The following is a 13,769-nucleotide window of genomic DNA, read 5'->3' as shown; positions in this document are numbered from 1 at the left end:
AATCAATCTTTAAACTGCAGAAAATTTAATTTATAAGAAAGATATACTTTATCTTATTATAAATTTTAATATATAATATATTTAAAAAAAATACATATATAAATACATACTTAACAATATAAAACAATATAAAAATAAATAATAAATATATGAATAAATTATCAATTTTTAAAGTTACATGCATTCTTCATCACATAAAAAGGAGAAATTGTTATATTTCTCGAAAAATAAAAAAATATAAAAAATAAATAAATGTGTTAATATTAATGTTTACATTTCTGAATATATTTACATAATATTCCATTTAAAAGTATTTGAATTTTTGAATTTTTAATTATTATAATTTTAAATCTTAATTAATAAAATTTTAAGCACATAACTTTTTCTTAATTTTTGTTTTGTTTTACATGTATGTGCAAAAATCAAATCAAAAATTATGAGAACCACTAACAAAGAATGCGAAAGATTGATTAATCATGGAAAGTTTTTATGCAGAATTCTAGTAAGAGAACCACTGTTTGGAATTCTTGACTATTTGGTCGACAATCTTGCGTTTTAAAGTCAGTGGAGCAACGATAGGTATTACATTATAGTATTTCAAAGCTATCTTTTGAACCAATTGATAGATCGAATTAAATTTATTTAAAATTGAATAAACTGCTCTTTATAAGCATAAATTGATAGAAAATATACCAATATAATCCAAAAGTAATTCAAATTATAAATAGTAAAAAAAAGTTTTATTTTTGAAAGCGTCCGCAAAGTATACAGATAAATTCTTTACATTCCTCACATATAACACACACATATAACATTGGTCCAAGCTCTTGCAAAGCCAGCATCTAGATGAGAATGTTACTTTTGTGATTACTCATTCGGTGACATCTGAGGAATGTGGTAAGCAAATTCGCTTCCTCCTACGCTTCACAATTTTTTTTTCTTTTTATATTTTTAGAATAACAATTTCTTTATATTAAGCTATTAAAATTTTTATTTTTACTTATTATTAAGTAACTGATATTTTATTAATAAATATTTATAATAATATTTTTTGATAATTTTTATATATTTATATTTTATATTATGATTTTTTTTTCAAATTAAAAAAAATTATCTTTATTTTTTAATAATATTAATATAATTTATTATATTAAATTATTATATTAAATTATAATTTACATTTCAGCTAGAATATAATTTTTTTTCTCCATTATATGAGACAATTGCTATATTGTGGAATGTGTGGCATAGGTTGATGAAAAGAAAAGGTGCTGGATAATCCAAATGGATAACAAAAGCCCATTATGGCCCAGCATCTACAGACACAACATCAACACGAATTTCTACCATTGTGTGATGTATTATTCAACATAATCTCTCTTGCATCATATTTTTGTGACGTTGTTTTTGATTTTGCAATGGTATATGCTCTTGCTCAACATTCTATAGCTCCTCCAATTCTTTTTCCTTTAAGTGTTATGCTTATAGCAACTTCATTAATTATTTCTCAGGTAAATAAATTAAATAATAAAAAATTTCAATTTATTATAATAATAATTTAATTTCAGATTATTAGTGTACGATGGTATTTATGGGGTGCCAGAGGTAAATTAACTGGCAATACTATAACAGATTGTAGTGGAAAAAAAGAAAATGGAAATTGGACAATATGGTGTGTTTTATTACTTCATTCAACTCAAGTTGGAGTATTATGGAGATACTTCAAATTATTTATTCCAGTTAATCTTACTTATGTTAAACATGAGGTGAGAAATAAGAAAATAGCTTATATATCTATCAAATATAACTTATGATTTTATTTTATTAGGTAAGAGAACTTTGTGTATTACGCCTTATTCATGCATTTTGTGAAGCTGCACCAATGTTACTTTTGCAATTATATCTGTTATCAATTGGAATTAATAATGATTCAAATAATGAAGTTGAAAAAACAAAAGAAAATGAAAGCAGAGACAATGATAAATTAGCAAAGTTGACTGCAGTATCTGCTGGTCTATCTTTATGGAGTGTATGTTGGGCAGTGGCTAGTTTTAGCAAAGGTGCAGCACGTCTTCGTAATTTAGAACGTTTGGTATTGACATGGCTAGGTGTGCTGGCACAACTAGCATGGCGTCTAGGAACTGTAAGCGCTAGAGTAGGAGTATTAGTAGCTTATGCCTCATTGTATGGTGGACAATGGTTGTTAATTGTCATGGCTCTCCATTGGTTGTCAATGTTAATGTGGTTATTACTTACTCCAGATGGTCTTTTTCATGGTGGTGAACATTTACCTATTTTAAGAAAAACATCTTTAGCTTCACTTCTTGCATTTGTTTATATATTTGCATATGTAAATTTGCATGAAACAAATCATCGTCAAAAAATGGTGAGTTATTGATATTCTTTTTTTAATACTATTATTTTTAAAATGAATTCAATTTAATATATTTTATGTATTTATATTTATATAGATAATATTTTACACAGTAATGTTTTTGGAGAACAGTTTACTCATTGGTGTATGGATAGTTGGTGTCAATAGAACTGATTTTCTTCCACACCAACATCATCCAAATCCTGTAACTTTAGTACTTACATTATTAGCTTTATTTTTTGGTGGTATGTTTTTCATGGGTCTTTATTATAGGTAATTGTAAATTCTATTTTTTTAATTGATTTAATGAATATATATATAATAAATATATATAAAAATATATTAAATATGTATGAAAATATATATAAATGAATATATAATGGTTTATAATGGCAATAATTGTTAATAATAATAATAAATATTAATAATTTAAAATGATATTTTAGATTTTTTCATGTACGAAGATTAAGGTACGAAGCTGGCGGTAGAATGACGGCCTCAAATCTCACAGCTTTATCAAACCAAGTATAGTATTAAAAATTAAAATGAAATTTTAAAAAATGATAGAACAAATATTTTAAATAAAATCATATCTATAGGATAATCTAGAAGAAAAACAAATTGAATATACAGAGAATAAAAAATTAAATATGAATGTTGGAGTGAGAAGAGTTAAATTAAGTAATGGTGGGATACCAGGAGTATTCAATTGTCGTTTTGCTAATCCAACTGTAGTAAATCCAAATCGTAAAAAGAAAAAACCAACAACATTTGTACCTCTTCCACCACCGCAATCTCAATCTGGAACTGTTACAGCTCCTATAAATACACTGGATGAGTCAAAACAATGGCATGGTATAAATAGCAATTCACGTCAATTAATACCATTTTGGAAAAAATCCGTGAATTCCAATGTAATACAGGTAATATTGAATTGTTTTATTATAAAAGAAAAAAGAAACAAAAGTAATATTACATAAAATTGAGTTTTATTCCAATTTTATATATTCATATTTTTTCTTTACATTAATATTCATTATTTTGAGGTAGAATGGTCATATGAATGAACAAAAAATTGGAACGGATTCTGGAACTGCCAGTTCTTTAAATGTAAATTTAATAAGGGAAAAACTTCAAGAGAAAAAGCAACAACAATTACGCGAGTTAAGAGCTATACAAGAAGAAATAAAAGAAGGAAAATTATTTCCTCCACCTTCGGCTTCGGCATCGTCATTCTCATCATCACCTGCATCAACTCAGCAACCACCTCCTAATACAAAGTTACACACTTCTCCTAGCTCTCCTTTATTTACATCTGAACCATCAGTAGGTGATCAAAATGGAGGAATAAACTTATCTTCGTGGCCACCTGTGAAAATGCATTGTCTCTTACCTCCGCCACCATCTTCTTCCTATTATCCAAATATTCATCCTTCAAATTCCTGGAGAACAACACAAAGAGAAAGAGCGGATACTCCAGAAATTTTACTTGCACCCAGATGTCTTCCTCATCACTATTCACATTGGACACCTTCTCATGTTAATCCTCGGTAATTAAGATTTAAAATCTAATGAACTTCATTTTTTAAAATTAAAAAAATTATTAAAATATCAACAAATAAATTTTAAAAAAATATACATAAATATGTATTTATCTATATTTATTTATATGTTGTATTATTATATTATAATAATAATTTTATTATTATATTTATATTATTATGATTACTATTATTATTATTTAAGTCAAAACGGTGGAGAAGAAAGTTCTAAAGGTGAAGGGGAGGTAGAAGGAGAACTTAGTGACATGGAAGGTAGTCAAATATCATTACCTCGAAGTTATACTCTACCCCGTGAATTTAAATATCATCATCCAAATAACACTGCCAGAGAACGTGAACGACGAGTAGGAAATAACAAAATTTCAGCTTCACGTTTTTACTTACCTTCTACTAATAGTTCAGATGGTGAGTTTATTTAAATTTATTATAATTTGGATAAATTATTGTTTTAAATATTATATAAAAATTTATTAAGATTTACTATTTTATTTAAAATTTTATAAAAAAATATGCTTAAATGTTTAATATATTTTTTAGGAGATGTAGATAGTGCAGATAATGAAGAAGAGACAGATTCTGAAATACATTATCGTATAAAAAACAATCATGGATCTAATAATCATGGTGAAACACAACAACAGCAGCAACGATTTACTTTTGAAGATAATAAAAACGAATTTTTAAATTCAGATTCTACAGCAGCTGTTATCATATCTGGAAATTCTTATTTAAATAATTCTCAAGGTTTGCTTCGACCAAGTCAATTGTTTAGAAACAGGGTTAAACATGAAACAAAGCTTTGAAACTTGTTTTTATTGATATAATACTTTAAGAATTGTATAATAGCCAATCAAAAGTTTAAAGCAAGAAAAGACTGTGTATATGATATATTTTTATAAAATTATTTGTTATATACGTGCGTATTTTTTAATTTTCTTATGTCAATACTTCTAAGTTTAAATATTAACTAAATAATATTTGTATATACAATAGAGTTAAACATAAATCTTACTTAATACTATTATATTTGTTTCTTGTAAATGATGATGATAATATTATGTACAAATTCAAAACGCAAATAATCATGTGTATAATATATATATTTGATCTTATTTTTATCAATAAAATCATGAATGATGAAACAATTTTTATAAAAAAAAAAAACAAAATTATAAAAATTAAATTTTTCTCTAAATTATATTTAAATGCCAATAAATTTCAGAAGCATACATATCGAATTATGCACTCTTCCTTTTAAATGGGAATAAAACTGCCAATTAAAAAATTATATGATATATTATTTAAAAAGGAATTACTATACTTAAATTATAATAATATAATATATATTATATATACTCTTACAAAATATTATTTAAATTATTTCAACATTTTTCTTAATAAATATATTTCCATATAAAAAATATTTATCATTAATTACTAATAGTTTTTTAGTTTTTTTTAGTTAATTTACAAATTTAAGTTATAAAAATGTAAATAGAGAAATAAATATATAAGTAAAAAATGTTGAAAACATATATTTTTTTTTCTTTTTACACATTGTATATTCATATATTTATATTAATATATAAACCAATAATTGAAAATAATACAATTATTAAAAAAATATTTATATTCATAATAATACCAGTTTCTTAAATAACTTTTGTGCTTAAGTTATTATTTTAAATTGACAAATTTATAAAATAAAACCATATGATAGAAAAATTGTATATATAAATTAATATATATACAATTATATATAAATATATATAAATAAGTTAATAGAAATATATTATTTTGAATTATATTGTATAATTTAAGATATATCTTAAAGAATAATTTCATTTTTAAAATTTCTAGTGAGTTCTTTGTGCGGTAAGACAATAGAATTTAATACGATTTTTTCTGCTGCCAAACGTACACTAGTACCTGAAATATAAAGAGTAAAAATATATATATATATATATATATATATATATAAGATTTTTTTTCCTTGTTTAATGAATTATCAATTAATAAATTATTTACCAAGTATTGTTATAGAAGGATTCAGTTTTCCATTAGTATTAAAGAGAGGTAAATTTTCCATTTTTGCAAATGGTTTATCAGGATTAGGATCACAAGGTGTTCCTTCTATTCTTGCCCATTCTCCTATATAACTGCTCTTTCCTATTATACTGTGTAAAACAATGGAATGTGGTTGAATGTGTGCATTAGCTAATATAATTGATTCCCTTATCCTAACACCTCGAGCAATGATAGCATTTGGACCTATGCTTACATTTGGACCTAGCTATAAATCAATTATTGTCTTACAAAATTATTTAATTATTTTTATACAAAAAATATATAATTATGGCTTTTTTACCACTGCAGTTGGATGAACAGAAGCAGAAGGATGAATATAAATATCACCAATAATCTGACAAGGTCCATTAATTGCAGAAGCAAGACGGTTTGGATGTTTTGCTTTATATAAAGCTAAATAATGACGATTGGCATATATAGCAGAACCTGCAGTTTTAACTTGTGACCACCATTTTAAAACAGGTAAAGCAAATAAACGACCAGTTCCAGCTAAGCGCATTAATATATCTTGTTCAAGAGATATATGAGCTGGATCTTTACCATTACCATTGAACTGGCTATTAAATAATGTATAATCAAAATCTTTTATGTTATATAATTTTTTAATAACATTTCTAAAATATCTTACATAAAATTCTCTTGATTTTGTCCTGCATAAAAAGCATCAGCCATAGTTTGAAAGATATCTAATGAAGCAAGATAGATCCCACAATTAATTAAAGTTGAAACAAATGTTGATGGTTTTTCTACATAATGAGCAACTTTTCCTTCCTTATCAAGAACCATGCAACCATAATTCAAAGATTGTTGTCTTGTTGCTTCAGTAGCCATGATAGTAAATAATGCTTGTTTTTCTTTATGATATTCTACTATTTCTTGCAAAGAAAAATCAGCACATACATCACCATTCATTACAAAAAAATATGTTGGTCCACCAGAACGTATTTGATCACGAAAATGATATAAACCTCCAGCTGTTCCCAATGGTATAAATTCTTGAAGATATCTAATAGTTATTTTATAAGTGCTTATCATTTCCTCAATAAATTGAGATAAATCACTTGCAAGATATGATCCAATTATCAATATTTCACTAAGATTATCCACTTTAGAACATGCTTCTATATGATGCTGTATTACTGGTAATCCAGCAACTGGAAATAATGGTTTTGGTATATCTAACGAAAGAGGTCTAAATCTAGTACCTGCAAAATATATTTTTGATTTTGAAACATCATTAAGTGAATTATTTCTATTTATTATAAATACTTATTATAAATTAACTTTTAATATTATTATATAATTATAAGAATTTATAAAATTATATTTGAGGTTATATTTTTGTACAAAAATAATAATTATATATAATAATTATATATATTTATATTACATAAAATACAGACCTTTTGATGGACCACCAATTAATATAACTGATTTCAATATCATTTTTATAAATTACATAAACTTTTACAATAATTTAAGATAATTCTTTTACTATAAAACTGATAAAAACTTATACTGATAGATTTAGGAACACTTCAAAATTTTCAATTTGCAAATTTCAGTTCGATAAATAGAATAAGATTAGTGTTATAACTTTCTGATAATACATTTATAAACTTAAACAAAATAAAATTTTTATGATCATCAAATAATATTAATAATTACTTCATTATTATTAACAATCTTATTTTAAAGAAATAATTAAAATATGTATTTAAAAATTAAAATAATTTTTATAGATTTTTAAATATTATATTATATATTATATATTTTTATATGTTATGATTATTATGTTTATTGAAAATTATTAAAATTATAAAAATTATAAAAATAAATATTCATTTCAATTTTTTTTTCTTTAAAGTTCTTTAAAAAAATAAATCGGAAAAAATTTTGCAATTAATAATAATGCTTTAAATCAATTATTTATTTATTCTTATAAAAAATATATTATAAATTATAAAATATAGATTCAACAATATAAAAAGATGATATAAAGATTATTACATATCATATGAACTATATCTAAAAAATAATTTATATAGCATAAATAATTATAAAAAAATAGATAACATCATTGCAAATTCATTATACATTCTATAACACATGAATAATATATAAAAATGTATTATTATCTTTGATTTAGAAATATAGAATATTTTACAAATGTACTAAGTTTACTAATTTAACATTTAATTGACAATAGAATTACTACTTTTCTTTCTTAAAAACTTACTATATACAAAATTATACATATCACAGTACCCAATTCAAGAAATTCATAGCAATCTCAAATCCAAGAAAACATGCTGCATTTGCTGGAAATGCACGAAGCATCACAGGCACACATCCTTTATATAATGCCTTTGGTCCTTCTTCTTTCATTAAAATTATAAAAACATCTCGAATTCCGTTTTTAAAAGTACTATCTGGAGCTAAATAATGTAAATAATATAAAATTTTAATTAATTTTTTTAATAATTTCTTTTAACTTATATTATTTGAAAATTTAATATAGCTTATATTATTTGAAAATTTAATATAGCTTATATTATTTGAAAATTTAAAAATTAATAATTAATTAAATAATAAATTAAAATAGAAAAAAAAATACAATATATACCACTTTGTAAACGACTTTTTAATACATCAGGTGGCATTCCAACAATCCAATTTGTAATACCAGCAAAACCACCAGCCATAATTGTTTGAAGTATTCCTAGTTTACCTTCTTCAGAAGACATCCACTTTTTTAAACACTCATATGTCATAAAATACATTCCACTGGCAGGAACATCTGATAATTAGATTTAAAAAAATGTTAGCTAAATATAAATATTATCTGCATTATGAGATAACTTAAAAATACAAATAATATTTACATATAATATTTCATAAAAATAACATATCATAAAAAATATTTATGAAATTAATAGGAAGATCAAGTTCCACCTGAATATATATAATTAAAGCATCATGAGGGAATATTATTTATAATTATAAAGCAAAAATAGTATGTGTAGGTTGCTAGATAGGAGGCATCCTGTTTGATATGGCACATCAAGGCAGACAGATAACAATTAACAAAATTCAGTTTCCTTCAAACCATCATACCATTATTGGTTTTAATCTGCTTTTCTTCAATTCTCAAATTTTAATTAATTGATTATGATGGTTATTCTAATACTTGTCTTCACTTTGCTGGTACATAATTTTTTTCTTTATTTGAACTGAAGAAGTGTAAGATAAAAAGATTATTTTTCTCATATCTCGTATATATATTCTTTACAATAGAGATTCTTAAAAGTGACTTTATATGTAAATTTAATTCAATAATAGATTAATAAACAAATATATGTTTAGAATGAGTGCTTTGGACAAATAATCGATATCGGCGATATTTGGGAAGCAAAATGTCCACCAGGTTGTTCATGTGAAGTACAAAAATTTGTTGATTTACCTTTACACCGATGGATAAAAACAAATCAAGATCAGGTATGAAAATATAGTTATATTTTTTTTTTGAAATGTAATATTATTTTATTCTTAATAGAACTTAAGTAACGATGCTAAGTTTGAACTTGGATTAAACATTGATCATTCTATGATTCCCGAATTTTTAAAAGTAGCAATTTGCGTTATTGCCGAAGAATATGAAGAACTTTTGGATAAGCTTCCATCAGATATTCAGGTTGATATTATGAATTTGAATAAAATTTTATAATATTTGAAAATGATATGTATATATATATGTATATAATTGAAATTTTTGTTTTAGGTGTTTACAATTCTTCAATCTGGCTTGGGTAACTTTGAGATTCGTTTACAATCTACAACATTTCAACGTTTTACAGATTTAATATCTTTAGATATTCAGGGCATAGATTATAATGAATCTCTAAAAAAGAATTTGACTGTGGAACAAGAGAAATTAGGAGGAATTATTTTGTCTGTTGATTCATTATATCCATTAGGATTAAATCTTCTTTACTTAAATTTAGAACGAGTAAAATTAACAAGTTTGAGTGCAACAAAAAGAAACAAAGCTAATCTTGTAATTAAACCAATGAATACTGTTACTAATGACGAAAATGAAAATAAACAATTATTAAATAATATTAGTCAAAGTATAGGACATAGATTGATATTTTTAAGTCAACAAAACAATGGAGAAAGTGATGATAAGGAAATACTTCCATATGATGTATACAAACAAGAAATGGAAGGTTACAAAGAAACTGTTGGACTTTTTACTGGTTTAGGAGCTTTAACACATTTAAGAATTTATGATTGTGATTTAAAAGATATATCGTGGCATATGTTTGATGGTTTAAATAGTCTTATTCATCTTTCATTAGAGAAAAATAGTTTAAAATTCATTCCAGAATTTTGTTTTTATGGTACTCCAAATTTAAAAGTATTATCACTTGCAAATAATCAATTGTTAACCCTTAAAAGTGTAGATTTAGCTGGTTTATTAATGCTTGAAAATCTTGACTTAAGAAGAAATAATCTAACTTTTTTGTCAGAGTTATCTTTTCCTCCTTTTCCAATGTTGAAAATTGCAGACTTTCGAGAAAATCCTTTGGATTCTATATTTCCAAGGTATTTTAATACATTTTTTTTCTTTTCTTGAAATAAAATGATAGTTCATAAATTAATGATTAATAATAAAGTGTAAAATTAATACAAAATCTTCTGATTTCAGTACTTTTGAAATCATGAATACAACACTAAATCTCTATTTGGGAGGCGAAGATTCGAAATTATATCTACAAAAAAATTCATTTTTGGGATTATGTCATCTTCAAACATTATACTTGTATAATTTAAAAATACTAGTTTTGGAACGTTTTATATTTCAAGGAATGCCCGAGCTATTACAATTAAAAGTACAAGGAAATATTTCAAGTATCGAATTTGACGCATTTATAGATTTAATCAAGTTAATAGATCTTAATTTAAGTAACTGTCATATTCGTAAAATATCCATGGACGCATTTTATGGTTTGCAAAATGTTAAACGCATAGATTTATCAAATAATGAATTAGAATTCATTCCACCTGGTTTATTTGGAGTAGAACAACAGAAACAACTTAGGGAAATTATTCTTTCACAAAATAAACTAACTTCATTACCTATAGATTTTTTTAAAATGCTTCGGATTCCAAGCAAACAACAAGTAGATTTTGCAATTGTAAGATTAGATGGCAATCCATGGAATTGCACTTGTCTAATGTTTACATGGAATCCTCACTTGGTGAGTACAAAAAAGCTTCTTGCTTCTTAAATGAAAATTAGACATAGAAAAAGAATACCATTATAATTTATTTTAAAATAGGTAAATAGATTAAGAGAAACAGCACCAAGATGTTCAACTCCTAAGAAGTTGAAAAATTGGGGAGTTTTTCATGCATTACGTAAAGGTGGTTTGCAATGCAGAACTTTTAAAAAAAAACATTTAAAAAAGTCTTCAATTGGAAAATATAATTATGAAGATAATATTATTAGTTAGCTAATATAATTTTTTAATTTGCAATGAATATATGTGTGTATAAAAAAAAAACAAAATTAGAAGTTTAATTTGTTTTTAAACAATTTTTATAAGATTGCTCTTTAATATATCATTTTTAGTTTTATATATAATATGTGTATAGCTAGATATAACAATAGAAATTCAGAATAAAAAAGAATTGCAATTAACAATTTCTATTTTCGTAATCTTTATATTTAAATCATTTAAAAATAAAATAGAAAAATAAATAATATTACCTACCTCTTAAAAGAGTAGCACAGGTACCTTTATAAATACTTTTAATCCCTCCTTCCTTATAAAGTTGTTTCATACAATCAATTGGACCACTATATTTAGATTTTATACCTTGTTGTGTTTGTAAGAGACATTTTATTCTTTCACCAGGAGCCATTATAATAGTTGTAAAGATACCACTAAATGCACCAGCATAAAACAGTTGAAAAGGAGTTAATTCCTCATTATTTCTTTGTACTAATTGTTTGCCCAATCCAAATCCATAAAAACTTATAGCAAATATTGGAGCCACACCACATAAAGGTGCACCCATACCTAAAAAAAAGTATTCAAGATAATCTTATAAATATTTTTTAATAAGAAATAACAGTCAATAAAAAATATTTATTTATAAGTAATATATATCATGTAATAAGTATATTATATATTTTATGTATATTATATATTTTATACCAACCCTTATATAATCCACGTATTCCTTCTTTTGCAATTGTTTTCTTAGCACAATCTATAGTTCCATTATATAAAAGCACTCCGTTTGGGCCTGGTATAGGCATAGTTTGAAGACGAACCTGTTAAAATATCTTTTTTAAAGCACTTTTAATATAAACTATTATTAATTATTATTAACAAAAATTTATTATTAACAATAATAAATTGAAAAAAATAAAAAATTTATAGTAAAATGAACAAAAAGTAAAGTATAAAAAGTATTAATTCTTATTAAATATTCTTATTATAAATATATAAATTATTTTCTTATTTTAATTTTAATTTTTCATTATTATAATATAATATTTATTATAGATTTTAATTTATGATATATAAAAATAAAAAACAATTTTAATAATAAATCATAATATCTATATATAACTAATTCATTAATATAAAGATTTTAAAAAATACAAAAATGATGAAAACCCTATAATGGAAAATAAATTGTTTAAATAAAAAATTATATATAGTATCTTTAATATTATCAGCACACACAATCTTTCTTTTACCTAACATATCCATTATTAGGGCCACTCCTCTTCAGAAAAAGACAGTTCAATCCTAAGTAGGACTTAATAATCCTACTTACAATTAGATTAGGTGCAGCTGAAAAATGGGGGATTATCTTTTACATTTTACTTTAAAATATCTATTCTACCCCAAATTTCTATTTATTTTTTTAAAAAAAAAATTTATTTTAATTTAGAAAAGCTGCAAAGACATATTTTGTTGTTCCAATTTTTAAACAATAAAAAATATTAATAAATAATAAAAATATTTGAAAAATTTTATATTTTAGTTAATAATTTTATTTAATAAATTTTGCTGCACTTTAATAATGAAGATAAATTTTTTGTAAATCATAAAATTTGTATTGTTTTATTTAGAAATATTTTATTATTTTTTAATTATTAATATTGTTATTATATGTATAATTGCTTAATTAATTAAAAAATAATTAATTAATTATGTAATTTATAACAGAATTTATATAAATAAAAATATATCATGAATTGTACATATTAATTATATATTTATAAAAAGTTAATAATTCTTGTTAATTTTATATTTTTTATGTTTTTAATTTTTACAATTAATATAACCTTACTTTTATCGTGTCTAAAGGATGACCCACTATAACAGTACATATTCCACCAAAACCGCCACTGAGAAAATATTTGATAAGACTTTCTTTTTCTGACATCTGAATGGTAATATAATTAACAAATTTTACTTGAAGATAAAACAAAAAATCAATTTTATTTATAACGTGATTACACTATTCGATCTTGAATCTTCCTAAAAAAAGAATATAATTTCCATTATTTTAATAGATTGACTACTAAGATTAAGAAAGAATATCATAAAAATAATAATCATTTAATGATTATATACATTAATTTTATTTTAAATAAACTTTTATTTTCGAAAAATTGTTAATGAATAAAAAAAAATAAAAAAAAATTAGAATTTAAA

The 13,769-nt window shown here is 23.4% G+C and overlaps 4 protein-coding genes across 7 annotated transcripts; 2 read left to right on the top strand and 2 right to left on the bottom strand.

The window, feature by feature from the left end:
- The first annotated feature begins 583 nt into the window (after positions 1-583).
- On the top strand, positions 584-5,041 carry LOC122719401. Its single transcript, XM_043945162.1, has 10 exons — positions 584-897; positions 1,187-1,511; positions 1,569-1,766; positions 1,829-2,386; positions 2,472-2,647; positions 2,821-2,899; positions 2,974-3,297; positions 3,425-3,924; positions 4,121-4,341; positions 4,474-5,041. The coding sequence occupies exons 2-10, from the start codon at positions 1,305-1,307 to the stop codon at positions 4,737-4,739; spliced, it is 2,529 nt and encodes an 842-aa protein (XP_043801097.1). The 5' UTR covers positions 584-897; positions 1,187-1,304; the 3' UTR covers positions 4,740-5,041.
- Positions 5,042-5,579: 538 nt separating this feature from the next.
- On the bottom strand, positions 5,580-8,416 carry LOC122719454 (mannose-1-phosphate guanyltransferase alpha-A). 2 transcript variants are annotated; one of them, XM_043945246.1, is made up of 5 exons: positions 8,264-8,416; positions 6,653-7,229; positions 6,305-6,581; positions 5,965-6,229; positions 5,580-5,865 (listed from the first exon to the last, which is right to left on the bottom strand). In XM_043945246.1, exons 1-5 carry the CDS (start codon positions 8,280-8,282, stop codon positions 5,765-5,767), a joined length of 1,239 nt encoding a protein of 412 aa, XP_043801181.1. In that variant the 5' UTR covers positions 8,283-8,416; the 3' UTR covers positions 5,580-5,764. The 2 variants fall into 2 exon arrangements, with proteins under 2 accessions (XP_043801181.1, XP_043801180.1); XM_043945245.1 differs by lacking the exon at positions 8,264-8,416 and adding an exon at positions 7,428-7,569 and having other exon boundaries at positions 5,587-5,865.
- Positions 8,284-13,591, bottom strand: LOC122719455 (congested-like trachea protein). Of its 2 annotated transcripts, XM_043945248.1 has the most exons (6): positions 13,402-13,540; positions 12,803-12,899; positions 12,256-12,370; positions 11,805-12,113; positions 8,651-8,824; positions 8,284-8,462 (listed from the first exon to the last, which is right to left on the bottom strand). In XM_043945248.1, the coding sequence occupies exons 3-6, from the start codon at positions 12,353-12,355 to the stop codon at positions 8,284-8,286; spliced, it is 762 nt and encodes a 253-aa protein (XP_043801183.1). In that variant the 5' UTR covers positions 12,356-12,370; positions 12,803-12,899; positions 13,402-13,540. The 2 variants fall into 2 exon arrangements, with proteins under 2 accessions (XP_043801183.1, XP_043801182.1); XM_043945247.1 differs by lacking the exon at positions 12,803-12,899 and having other exon boundaries at positions 13,402-13,591.
- LOC122719453 (leucine-rich repeat-containing protein 15-like) lies at positions 8,911-11,794 on the top strand. Of its 2 annotated transcripts, XM_043945243.1 has the most exons (6): positions 8,911-9,231; positions 9,391-9,522; positions 9,581-9,718; positions 9,806-10,632; positions 10,736-11,288; positions 11,370-11,794. In XM_043945243.1, the coding sequence occupies exons 1-6, from the start codon at positions 9,196-9,198 to the stop codon at positions 11,541-11,543; spliced, it is 1,860 nt and encodes a 619-aa protein (XP_043801178.1). In that variant the 5' UTR covers positions 8,911-9,195; the 3' UTR covers positions 11,544-11,794. The 2 variants fall into 2 exon arrangements, with proteins under 2 accessions (XP_043801178.1, XP_043801179.1); XM_043945244.1 differs by having other exon boundaries at positions 8,911-9,267; positions 9,391-9,718.
- Positions 13,592-13,769: the final 178 nt, after the last annotated feature.

The sequence above is a fragment of the Apis laboriosa genome, unplaced genomic scaffold, assembly GCF_014066325.1.
Source record: "Apis laboriosa isolate Shangri-la unplaced genomic scaffold, ASM1406632v1 scaffold78_cov150, whole genome shotgun sequence".
NCBI lineage: Eukaryota > Metazoa > Arthropoda > Insecta > Hymenoptera > Apidae > Apis > Apis laboriosa.
Note: the sequence above shows the minus strand (reverse complement) of the source record. Positions and strands in the feature narration are given on the sequence as shown.

Excerpts from the sequence above, each read along its gene's own strand:
- LOC122719401 (XM_043945162.1), top strand. The coding sequence starts at position 1,305 with ATGGCCCAGCATCTACAGACACAACATCAACACGAATTTCTACCATTG. Across the intron at positions 2,900-2,973 it reads TCACAGCTTTATCAAACCAA|GATAATCTAGAAGAAAAACA; the intron begins GTATAGTATTAA and ends TCATATCTATAG. Across the intron at positions 4,342-4,473 it reads TTCTACTAATAGTTCAGATG|GAGATGTAGATAGTGCAGAT; the intron begins GTGAGTTTATTT and ends TATATTTTTTAG.
- LOC122719454 (XM_043945245.1), bottom strand. The coding sequence starts at position 7,470 with ATGATATTGAAATCAGTTATATTAATTGGTGGTCCATCAAAAG. Across the intron at positions 7,230-7,427 it reads AATTGGTGGTCCATCAAAAG|GTACTAGATTTAGACCTCTT; the intron begins GTCTGTATTTTA and ends TATATTTTGCAG. Across the intron at positions 6,230-6,304 it reads CTGTTCATCCAACTGCAGTG|CTAGGTCCAAATGTAAGCAT; the intron begins GTAAAAAAGCCA and ends ATTGATTTATAG.
- LOC122719453 (XM_043945243.1), top strand. The coding sequence starts at position 9,196 with ATGATGGTTATTCTAATACTTGTCTTCACTTTGCTG. Across the intron at positions 9,232-9,390 it reads TACTTGTCTTCACTTTGCTG|AATGAGTGCTTTGGACAAAT; the intron begins GTACATAATTTT and ends ATATATGTTTAG. Across the intron at positions 9,523-9,580 it reads TAAAAACAAATCAAGATCAG|AACTTAAGTAACGATGCTAA; the intron begins GTATGAAAATAT and ends TATTCTTAATAG.
- LOC122719455 (XM_043945247.1), bottom strand. The coding sequence starts at position 13,497 with ATGTCAGAAAAAGAAAGTCTTATCAAATATTTTCTCAGTGGCGGTTTT. Across the intron at positions 12,371-13,401 it reads ATCCTTTAGACACGATAAAA|GTTCGTCTTCAAACTATGCC; the intron begins GTAAGGTTATAT and ends ATATTTTAACAG. Across the intron at positions 8,463-8,650 it reads AAAAAGTCGTTTACAAAGTG|CTCCAGATAGTACTTTTAAA; the intron begins GTATATATTGTA and ends TACATTATTTAG.